Source organism: Crinia signifera, chromosome 3, assembly GCF_055691185.1.
Source record: "Crinia signifera chromosome 3, ASM5569118v1, whole genome shotgun sequence".
In the NCBI taxonomy this organism is placed as follows: domain Eukaryota; kingdom Metazoa; phylum Chordata; class Amphibia; order Anura; family Myobatrachidae; genus Crinia; species Crinia signifera.
In genome coordinates, this window is record NC_139219.1 from 50992272 (window position 1) to 51004506 (window position 12235).

Below are 12235 nucleotides of genomic sequence, written 5' to 3' on the forward strand. Positions count from 1 at the left end.
CTGAGAAGAACCAGAATTAGGGCCACAGAGAAGGTCAAATTGACGATGTATAACCAAAAGGGGGGGGTATCGCCCCCTGCAACTGACCTCTCTGTTGTGCCCAACAGAGAGGTCAGTTGCAGGGGGCGATACCCCCCCTTTTAATTTTACATGTTCACAATTTTTATACTGTACTTGCTGTTATATTTATCTGGTTTGAAAAAAAAATTTAAAATAAAATCCGTCTACTTACTGTGCCGCAAATGGTGTCATCAGAAACCTCTTGGTTGCACGCGGAGGTGGAGGGGGCAGGCTGGTTCCTTGAAGTGTTGCTGACCGAATCCCTGGGCAGCTCCTGGTCCACCGTGAAGGCCAGCAGGTCGTAGTACCACAGCCTGGGCACATAGACTTGGTCTGCCCCTGCCCCAGACCGCTTTGAGGACTCAACCTTATTCAGTTCTTTTTTAAAGACGGTCCTCATATTGGCAATCCGAGTCCGGACCCACTCTACATTTGCCGATTGGAATGGTCTCTGGATTTTGTGTTCCAGAGACAATTTTGATCCCTGTAGGCCTCAATGAAGTCCTTCATGAACTCGACATTTTTTTCTGCCATGGTTGAATTTCTGTTCCAAAAAATAAAATAAAAAGGCATATTATTTTCTTGATACACAAAGCACACCATAAACCATTTAATGTACAGGTGTTCAGTCTGTGGGCCACTAGATATACTGTAGCTATAGTACAGGAGTTGAAACTCTGTGGGACATAGGATACACGGTCACTACAAGCCCCAGCATACCCATGGCCCACAGATTGAAGTCCCTGTCATAGAAAACTACACATTTTGTTTTAATACTCACCGAAATAAATGTCGATACAGTCCGGAAAATTCGCTGCGCTGCTCCGATCAATCCAACAGCAACGACGGAATATTCTTTCGTGCTGAACGTGGCTTGAAACACAGTGATTGGATGAGCACAGGAATCTCCGCCCCACTCACGTGCTTCGCGTCACACAGACACGGGACATCGAGGAGCCATGTCGGAGGGTCTGGCGCCACCGCATATGGGGGAGGCCAGTACAGCACCTTTGTTTTCCAATTCAGCACTGATAACAACAGATAAAGAAATCGCTGACAACAAGGAGAAAAAAGTGACGCGCGCATCCGCCATGTCATCTGCAGAGGTGGAACTGATGGTCAAAATGCTGGATAGAAGGGACTACGATTGTTCGAGAAAAACATACCCCAAGACAAATTATAGAAAAGAAATTATTATGCAGCGTGTATGCAAGGAGATAAAGGAGAAGTTTGGGAAAAGAAGGTCCAAATACCAGCTCCAAAAACGGTGGTCGGACCTGAAGCACAAGGAGCAGGCCAAGCTCAAGAAAATTCGTGGAATTATTAAAAGAAGTGAGTCCAATGCCCTAGGTGGCTTTATTAATATACTGTCTTGATCCATTACATTTTGTGTGTTTTGCTGACATGTTGCTTGTTTTTACTCAGAGGAAATCCAATCCAGGAGAAGACATGAGGAAGGCAGAGACAGGGCCTCCAACCTAAAAATAAAGAAGGAGAGTACAACAGGTAAGGTTTTGTACCAGCACACCAACAGAACAACACATGTTTTATACACACAACAAGGGGTAGTAATATGTCACTTTACCTTGTCACTATAGATGATATCCAGGCTGCGCAGCCGATGGAAGGGACCACAGAGGGCCACCAAGTGATTGCGATCACCAGCAGTGTAGATGGTGAGTGTATACTGCAAATCATCTTTATGGGATAGTGACGTATCATTTGTGGAAAGGTAAACATTTCTTTATCTGTACTTATTATAGATATCATCGAGATTTCAGATGTCAGTGCAGAGGGGGAGAAGAACACACCATCACCTGACACGTCCAGCGACGAAAGCACAATGCAAGAAAACATGACACAAGTCCATAAATGTCTACAAGAACTAAGCGGGAAAGTCCATACCGTAGCCCAAAAAATTACGAAAATCCAAAAAGGCGTAGCAGTAGTACACTCTTTATATGAAAAAATTTATAACGGTTTGCATTACAAAGTCAAAAAATAGTTTGTGTACTTTATTTTACTTTTTTCTCCTTCTTGTTTATTTGGAGGCCAGCAGCATGCACCTTAAAATGGTGCATGTCATGGCAAGCAGTCCCACGGCAGCAATGCATCACATGTGAGCAGGCCGGGATGTTCCCATGTGATGCGTTGCTGCCGTGGGACCGCTTTCCACTACATACACCACCGTGTTCAAATGTGTTTTTATGTTTTTTGGGTGGGTGGGCGTTCCTGCTAAACCTTCACACGTGGCACTTATGTCATGGCAAGCAGTCCCACGGCAGCAATGCATCACATGTGAGCAGGCCGGGATGTTCCCATGTGATGCGTTGCTGCCGTGGGACCGCTTTCCACTACATACACCACCATGTTCAAATGTGTTTTTATGTTTTTTGGGTGGGTGGGCGTTCCTGCTAAACCTTCACACGTGGCACTTATGTCATGGCAAGCAGTCCCACGGCAGCAATGCATCACATGTGAGCAGGCCGGGATGTTCCCATGTGATGCGTTGCTGCCGTGGGACCGCTTTCCACTACATACACCACCATGTTCAAATGTGTTTTTATGTTTTTTGGGTGGGTGGGCTTTCCTGCTACACCTTCACACGTGGCACTTATGTCATGGCAAGCAGTCCCACGGCAGCAATGCATCACATGTGAGCAGGCCGGGATGTTCCCATGTGATGCGTTGCTGCCGTGGGACCGCTTTCCACTACATACACCACCATGTTCAAATGTGTTTTTATGTTTTTTGGGTGGGTGGGCGTTCCTGCTACACCTTCACGCAAGCACCTGTATGTGATACTCTGTTCAGGTCCGACCACCCAAATAAACAAAGTGTTCACAGTATTTTTTGTCAGTATTTCTTAATAAATGTTAAGTGTTTATGCAGAACAATGAACATCACATATCTATCTATCTATCTATCTATCTTCTATAACTATATCTGTCAGGAATGCACACACAACGATTATTTATTTCAAAAGGAATGCACACACAACGAATATTCTTTAACAGCATGGCGCGGAAAGTACGGGGGAGAAGACTTCCTGTTGTTTACATGCTGCGCTGATGGAGGGATGACGCAGCTAGTCAACACCCACATGGGCGTGCTGCTTTTGGGAGGAATGATCGCAGGAACGGGCTGCATATCGATCGAACGTGCGTACACATGTCACTTTTCTTTCGATATGGAGCCGTCCTGTCGGAAGAATATTAAGCAGCAAAGAACCTGCGACCGACCGTGGACGGCCAAGAGCGTTTTTGGCCATTTATCGATCGCAACGAAGGGATCGGGACAGCGTACACATATATACAATCGAACGGCCGTTCGTCCGCAGATCGGAAGAACGGCCCGACGATTGTACATATGTGTACCCAGCTTAACTTAAGGCATACAATCAAAAAATCGGCAGCCCAGATACTACATAAGTACCCTTAAAAAGATTTTACATTTTTCCGTAAACCAGTTTATGCCCAGTACAATCTTTTCTTAATTTTCATTCTGCGTTTGCTTCAGTAAAAATCCCTTCGTTTGTAAATCCAATGGTTTAAACTCACATTTTTATTGCTTTACTCTTCTGCACATATAATTATATTTTATAATTTTCTAGTCATTATATCAATCTGCTTCTGTGGCACTACACATCGCAGAATGAGCTGCCAAAGTTTTGCTTCTAGGGCCTGCTAAAATGCCTGCTAAAGTGTGACAGGGCATGCTGGGATTTGTAGTACCACAGCAGGTAAAGGGCAGCATGTTAAATGTCCCTGTTCCTGGATTCAGTATGAAATCCCGGCGGTCAGGATCCCGGCGTTCAAAATCCCGACAAGGGGGGGGGGGGGCGCGTGGATCGCCCCCCCTTGCGGGCTCGCTGCGCTCGCCACGCAGCGGGCCTGGTGCCTCGCTACGCTCGCCACGCTAATTTATTCTCCCTCCAGGGGTGTCGTGGACACCCACGGAGGGAGAAACTGTCGGGATTCTGAACGCCGGGATCCCGACCACCGGGATTTAAACTGCATCCCACTGAAATATGTTATTCATTACTATAAAGTTACCAGGAAATGTCAATTTGTTCCTTGCCATAACCTAGAGCTGTGTTTTTAAACCGCTGTGCCTTGAGCGGTTCTCAAGTGTGCCCCCAGATTTACAGATGCCCAAACCAGTTTACAGTCACCACCAGTTCAACTGTTATTTACTGGTCTCTTCTTTTCATGTAAACTGCCAATGTATTTTATTTTTGTTATCTGTGGAGACCATGATGTGATTTTTTTTTTTGGTACTTGTTTCCTAGCACGGCCACAATCTTGTCCATCGTGTACCTTAAAGTTAAGGTACGCGATGGACCCGATTTCCTTTGAAATCAGGTCCATTTTGCCGGCAAATCGGGAGCATCGAGTCGGTCGCGTGCATTAACATGGCCCGCGATGGATGCGATTTTGCCATAGGCTTCAATGTTAAAATATTTTTAACATTGAAATCGGGAGCATCGCGTCAGTCTTGTGCCATTATAATGGCACAAGATGAGATGGACTTGATTAAGTCCATTTCACATAGCAAACAATGTGAATTTCAATTTCAACAATATGACCCATTTCACATTGTATATGGCCCCGTCATCGTTAAAAAGTTAAGCAACCCCATTGTGAGCGTCACCCCCCAATTGACGCCAACCCGAAGCGTGGCGAGCGCAGCGAGCTCGCGAGGGGCGGCGGTGCGCGTCCTCCGACCTTTTCATACCCCTACTATCCACGTCGGCGTGGAGAATATAAAGTGTGGCGAGGGCAGCTCGCCACCGAGCCCGAAGCGTGGCGAGGGGCCGCGTATACCTGTGAAGTTATACGCGGGGCACGCTGCGCTCGCCACGCTTCGGGCTCGGTGGCTCGCTGTGCTCGCCACACTTTATATTCTCAACTCCACGCCGACGTGAATAGTAGGGGTATGAAAAGGTCGGAGGACGCGTACCACCGCCCCTCGCGGGTTCGCTGCGCTCGCCACGCTTCGGGTTGGAGTCAATCGTGGGGTGCCGTTGAGGGGGTAAAATTTGAGGTCTGGGGACTACTTTACATTGAATCCAATGTAAAATAGGGTTTCACATTTATTCACATTTGATTCACTGTAAAAATCGGGTCCATCGTGTCATGCGATGCGACCGACGCGATTTTTCCGACCCGATCACCCCGATACAAATCGTTGTGGCCGTGCTAGGAAACAAGTACCTTTTTTTTTTATATGGAGGCCAACAGCTTTGGGTTTTTTTCCTATGGGGGCCAATGTGTTTTGCCTTGTGGGGATCTCATGGTGTGCCTTGGCAATTTTAAAATCTTAATTAGTGTGTTGCAAGGTAAAAAGGTTGGAAATCACTGGCCTAGAGGATATCAAGAGACAGACAGATGTAGAGCTCTGGCCGGCTGTCCTACTGTAGACTCCAGAATTAATTACAATTGCCTTCATGGTTCAAGGATGCATGGAAATAGATTAAGTACAAATTTTTATATAATAAAGCATTTTGCCAGCTCACCTTCACATCGGCCCTTGTTTTGTCGGTTACTTCCATGACAAACTCGCATCGCTTTCCATTAGGTGGGTTCATGAGGTGGTTCAGGATATAAAGGTCCACAGTGGCTCCAAGATTATCAATATTTGAAACAAAGATATATTCTTTCCCATCATTTATGAGGGTGTCCAAAAGTCCTGAATTGTAAAAACTGGCATAGATATCACCGTGACCAGGAGGATACCAGGCTTCAGCGTTCTCCACTGAATAGGACAAGTCCTTGGCTATTGGTAGTAAAGACTCCTTATTGACTCTTGGGTACCTGTAAGAGAAGATGTGTGGTCTGAGCTAAATTGAATCATTACATGCACAGGCATGACAAGGTAAAGAAGCAAAAAATACATTATGAATACATGTGGTACCATGGCATCCATATAAAGAAGATATCACATAAGCGACAGGTAGCATCTAGCCTAGAGCATATTCGAACTCCCAAGTACAAATAAAAGGTGAGCTGCATACGAGCTACGCTCTTAATTTAGGCCATAGATGTTGGGACACATTTTTATTCCAGCTGGATCATATTATGTGGGAGTGGTATAAAAGATTTAGGTCTAGGTAGGCCTCATATGGTGACCACAATTATTGCAAATGTGTACACCCACCACACTTCGGGCAAGGTTACTATTCCCAATTGTAGTTTACGTGGATATTGAATCAAGAATAAGGGGGGGTATTCAGTCCCGGTGCTATTTCCGCCAGCAGAAATAGTGGCAGTCACCTAATCAATGCTGCCGTTAACAGCATAAAACAAACGGCTGCGGTTTTTCATCAATCCGAGGCCATTTTCACCTGACTCTGTACTTTGATTACAGACTGTCGAATTCCTGTTGGAATGGACGAAAAATGGCCTGGAATCCGACTGCCGGGAGTCGGGATATTCCGACAGTCAGGATCCGGGACTGAATACCGCCCCTAAGTTGGGAAAACATGAAGAAGGGAAAAAAAAAAACTTGTGTTGACCAAATGTTTTTCTTTTGTACCCAAAGACATTTTCAATAAATTAAACCACTAAATTCTTGGTAGAAAAGACACTTCCTGCAATGTTAGGTGCTTACTAACACAGTTCTTTATACAGGGTTAGCAAAAATTTGTTACCCACTTCATAGGGATCTGGAGTGCCTTATACTGCTCCAAATGAGCCAAAATTCAAATGAGGCGCTAGACATTTGTTAAACAAAAATAAATACGGAGCAAGCAGATTAACCATTTAGATGCAGGTTTTTGGACATTTCAATGTATAAGCCTATAGAACATTTTTAGCGCCACCTTTCAGTAATTTGATCAAATATTTTTTTTTTACTTAACAAAGGACTAAGCGCATCATTTAAATTATCTGTAATTTCATTTTTGTCTCATTCGGAGTAGTAGAATGCATCCCAGAGCCCTCTGAACTGAGTAACTTATTTTTCGCTAACCCTGTACCTCACACACAATAGAGGGATCCTGCGATAAACCATGAACAGTTGGGAGTCTTAAAATATAGATGAAGCAAATTGTAATAATGGATACGAGTGAGAGGCGCAGACGGATGTTGCTTCTCTGAACTTGTCACACAGCAGATGGTGAAGTCCTTTGAAATGAAGGAAGTCGGCAATGTGGAAGTTTACGAGATTACAAGTCCGAGAAAGCGCCCTGTGCTCACTGAGCGAAATAAAAGAATGCTGGAAACAGTTAATAATCCTTCCCCCAGAGGCATGGGTTTCCCTGACTGCAAAAGCCCAGTAAGGGATTGGAATTCATTTGTTATGTGAAGAGGCCATTTCAGTTGCTCATGTCCTAGAGATACGTTAATGAAAAGCCATTCCCACAGATGTAAGTAGTAAGAAAGCTTTTCTTGTGTCATGTGTCCAAATTATATTGTTGTTACATATTTCTATATCTGAACCTAATTAAATATCTTTATTTGGGTTGCAACTGTAAACAGGCAGAACATTAACAAAAAATACTATTAGAAATCTACTGAAGACTAAAATATATGTCCACTCCAAAATCGGTTTTAAATCAATAGCTATACACGCTCCCAGGTAGTACATGGTACCATGGGGCTGAGCAGAGGCAGGAGACCAAATCTCCTCCTGGAGGTAAATAATGAGCAGCCATGGATTATTTCAAGAAAATAAAAATACTGATCATAATTCTCGAATTTCCTTCTGAAACTCCATGGCATGTCTTATGGAATGGAATCCAGTGAGCTTTTAGATGAAGCAAACATAGAAAATGATTTATGAACAACAGGTTTTCTTTCCAAACTGAGCATCGGCAGAAGTCACCACTTCCAGAAGATCCGGTAGACCCTGTCTTGTAAAGGTATGACGAGATGTCACCTTCCTGCTTTGCACAGATTGGATACATGTCCAGGGAGTTGCACTTGCCACCCCCATGCCATTCAAGGTCCTCCATATTTGCTTGGCTACCCCAGGTTGATTTCACCATGTAACATCTTTGTCAGCAGAAGAGTGTCAAAATCTACAGAGCTATAATCTATGGTGAGCGCAATGCATTCTGATTGAGAGGGGCAACTCCGCGACCCTTCACTCTTGTGTTTTGCCCCCAGCTTAGTGGTGGTGACCTTTCTAAGTCTGAAGTGGTCTATCGATATAGAACACTGATCCAGTACTGTACGGAGATCCAGTTGGAGGACACCTTGCCCATGTAGCAATGCCGATGTTGGATAAGAAGATTTTCAGGAGAAAGACCCAGTCCTATATTTTTTTTATACTTTGACTTCTTATTTAAAGCCTATAGTTCTTGTGACCCTTTTCATTTGCTCCTCATTGTACGCTCTCCACTTTAACCTTGTAGAGTTTGTTTGTAAAAACTTGCTGAATATTTGTATTAGTAAGTACTTTGGATGTATGTTTTAACTAGGTTATTCGGGTTCTCACAATACAGATTGTTCCTTAATAAATTAAAAAAAGCCTAGTATAAGGGACTCCTCCTTGGTAATAATCCACCATCTTGTTGCTTGTGGTCACTTTGAGAGCTGAACCAATGCAGTAAATTCATAATCACAACAGAGATATAGGGAGGGTGGAAAATTGAACCAGATCGGATGTACTAAATATACCTAGCATCAGCTAAGACTCCACAAACTCTTCACTAACAATCCTATAGGACAAGAGAAAACCACAACAAACATGCTCAAGCTTAAAGAGTAAAGAACTCCAACACATTTAAGAGGCAATACAAATATAAAGAGCTAATGGCTTAAGCCTTTGAGTGCCAAGAGAGGTGTGAAAATTGCCAAGCAAACCTTTGAGTACCAATGTTGCTGTGAGAGACATAAAAACAACACACAGGGAAATGGTGTCTTGCGCTAACAGTTTCAATGTTCTTTTTTTTTATTTTATTTTATTTTATTTATTTATTTTTAAAGAAATTTTTATTGGGTTTTTTCATGTCAAAAATACAGAGCAGTCAAAACCAATAATATATTTAACATGGTGTAAACAGATTGAGTGCGTTTTGGTTTTTGAAGAGAAGTCCATATATCAACTCAAGAGAGCTATAGAGAAGCTACAGCGAAGGACAAATGGACTTGTTTTTTTTTTTATTTTATTTTTTTAGAAAGATGGCCCACCTTGAAAAAGACATCCAGAAACATGTTAGAGGAGCTGAGCTAAGGAGATTCCACCCATGATAGGAAGGTCGAGGATTTTTTTTCAGCATTATGAACACCCGGGTTCCATCTTCATATGCTGTAAAAGTCTGACAACGGGCTAAATGGTATGGAGTCATCCTTACTTTCAAACCAGGGTTGCAACTGATGGCAATAATGACATTTTAGGGGACATGGGTTCAGGACATCATCAAATTATAGTCACCAAAGGTGTAACTTATCTTAATGGTGATGGACTTATTTCAGCTGATGGACATACCTTTATGTGTTTCCAGTAAACAGAGCTACATGTAAGATCTGTGTAAGCACACCATTTGTATTTGATCACCAGAGGCGATTTAGTGTGTGAAGTATTGTTCTTTTAACACCTGTGACCCACCTTCTTCCACGGTGATAAAGAAACCTTGATGGGCTCACTGCACTGACTTTTTATGTAGACGAATGTGAGCCATCTACCTTTTCTTTAATGTGAGAGAAGACGTCTGTCTCCTTTTATTGTAGTCCTGTCACCAAGTGGTGAGTATTGTAGAGTAAATCCCACTAATTAGATTTGCTCTTCCTTTTATGGAATCGAACAAATTGGAGGAAACAAATTTTTTTTTTTTGAGGAACAACAAACGTGATGATCACCAATTAAAGTCTTTCTTCTAAAAAAGAACGATTTTTTTTTGAAAAACAAAACATTGGAACGGTCAATGCAAGACACCATTTCCCTGTGTGTTGTTTTATATTGTTTAATTATTCAGTGCTCGTAGTCCAGGAATTGGGAGAATGGTGACCTGCAGCAGAGGTGGCGCCAGATCTATAACATTTCTTTGTGCTCATATTCGTTACTGTGAGAGATTTTCTAAATATCCGTTAAAAATGGCAGCATCTCTCACAGCGACTGCTCTTTGTTTGGGTGCAATATTTACCTAAACTTCAATCAATTGACTTGGCTGTATTTGTATTTACTTATACTAAAAGAACAGTCGCTGTGAGCGATGCTGGTATTTTTAGCGGATATTTTGAGGATCGTTCAACGCAACGTTGGCACTCAAAGGGTTAATCTCAGTTCAAAACCTCCGGTCCTATTGCCATGTCTTTTAGTGTAAGATACTTAGTCTATCTACATATATTTATTAAGTAGAAATGATTTTTCTTTAGAAAGATGTAAAATAGATCGTCTCAAAGTCTAATAACTTTGGATTGTTAATGCTAGAAAGCATTACATATGGCTGATCAAAGTTTCTAATACATAGTAATGTTTCACAAATTTAATAATTAGGATTCATTTTTTTTCCATTAAAACATTAATACAATAAAAAAAACACAAGAAACACTGCTTTAAACCAAAACGTTTTTTTTTTTTACTGTAGCGGATACGCTAGACTCTGAAATCTGATAACTGCTCCTCTGATAAAGATGTTCTGTACAGCGTATGGTCTGTCTAAACTCACAATAACGGTTGAAAAGTCACCAGTTGACATTATGCTTTAAGGATTAAACAGTGTTCCTGTACGCACGCCTTCACCTAAGCATCCCGTCTTCGCCAGCATGCTCTGACTTATCTGACACAAGCACGCCATCCAGGTAAGAGCATACTGTGAGAGCAGCCATAAGAAACACCAACACCTTGGTGAAAGGCCTTGGAGACGTAGGTAGACTGAGTGGAGCTGTGACCAGAATGTGTTAATCCTACAGGAGAGTAAACCGTTCCATGCGGCAATTCCTTGGACAATTCAATGGATTAAGACACAAATATATATCAAGGACTGTCCAGAAATCCTTTAACTTCTATGAACCAGAACGTTGCATAGAACCTGGTTCCCTCACTGAGCTGAAGGAGCAGGAGAAACCACTTCCCTTTTGAAATTACAGGACTGTAAACTTTTTCATAATGCCTCCAATTTACTGGCATGGATGGAAACAGATACACCACAAAGATATTTCCTCTGGATACCTAGTGAAATCCAAAATTTGCTGATGTCACCAAAACTGCAATCTTGTCTGGTAGGGAGTTTTGCTTTCTCTGAAATACCACCACGAACAGAACTGTGTGGAGGTCACGCTAGCAAAAAGCTATTGAGAGGACATTGGTCTGGGCTTACCTTCCATAACCCTGAAGGGAAGAAAAGACTGCTTAGACTTACTGTCACAATACTACCAAAGGTATTGCTTCCCTGGCAAACCGCACCGTGCACCCACGAAGAGCTGGCAAAAGGAAAGAAGATGATTTGCTCTCCTGCCCTGGGGTACATGATGGGATTCACCTCTGTTGACCACTTAAAACTTAATCCTCCTGGAAAATATACATCTTTCAAGACTGGATGCCTCTCTGTATGTTCCACTTGTTATTAAGGATATATTCAATAACCTGACATTCTCATGGCATTCCTCCAATAGGCATTGCTAAAGAGAGGCATTGACCAGAATGTCATCCATTCCCATACATTTGTTAATATGTGGAATGACCGTGGATCTACCCCAAGCTCCCTTTGCTCACTGCTGCAGCATGTTAGAAAATGTGGCAGTTGGTAATAACTACAGCTGTGCACCAGCTAGGTGATTTGGAAAACAAGGACCGTTGGTAGATCTCAAGGACTGGTTTGGCCACCCCTGCTGTACAACATACAGGAACACGCAGTGATCGGTTTCCTTTCAGCCGCTGAATAGAAAGAACCTTTGCTGACAAATGAATACAGTACTGATCTCAACATCTTGGAAACATCAACATCAGTTTAAACTGTCCAGGAAACAGATATTTTTGTTTCGGGCTTTGTGTGTGGAATGTATTCCTCAGCCCACTCATAATCCTCAGACAAAGGCCTGTCACACGCTACTCAGACAGGATCGTACTTGCTGCTATTCGCGCATTCGGCAGGCACTGGACGAGTACTGATGAGGAAAGAGGGTCACTAACTACTCTAAGAATTTGGTAATATTGCATAACTAATGGCGGCCAGCTTAGAACGGTTGCTCATTGGCTTTTCATGGGTGGGTTCAGGCTCCGTGGTGGT

At 42.8% G+C, this 12235-nt stretch overlaps 1 protein-coding gene across 2 annotated transcripts in view; it reads right to left on the bottom strand.

Annotated features, from left to right (window-relative positions):
* The window catches only part of UGP2 (UDP-glucose pyrophosphorylase 2), a 96480-nt gene that overhangs the window by 13765 nt on the left and 70480 nt on the right, over positions 1 to 12235 (bottom strand). For both annotated transcript variants that reach the window (XM_083175787.1, XM_083175786.1), the window contains exon 6: positions 5579 to 5876. In XM_083175787.1, coding sequence (XP_083031913.1) covers positions 5579 to 5876 — 298 coding nt within the window. The remainder of the gene's footprint in view (positions 1 to 5578; positions 5877 to 12235) is intronic.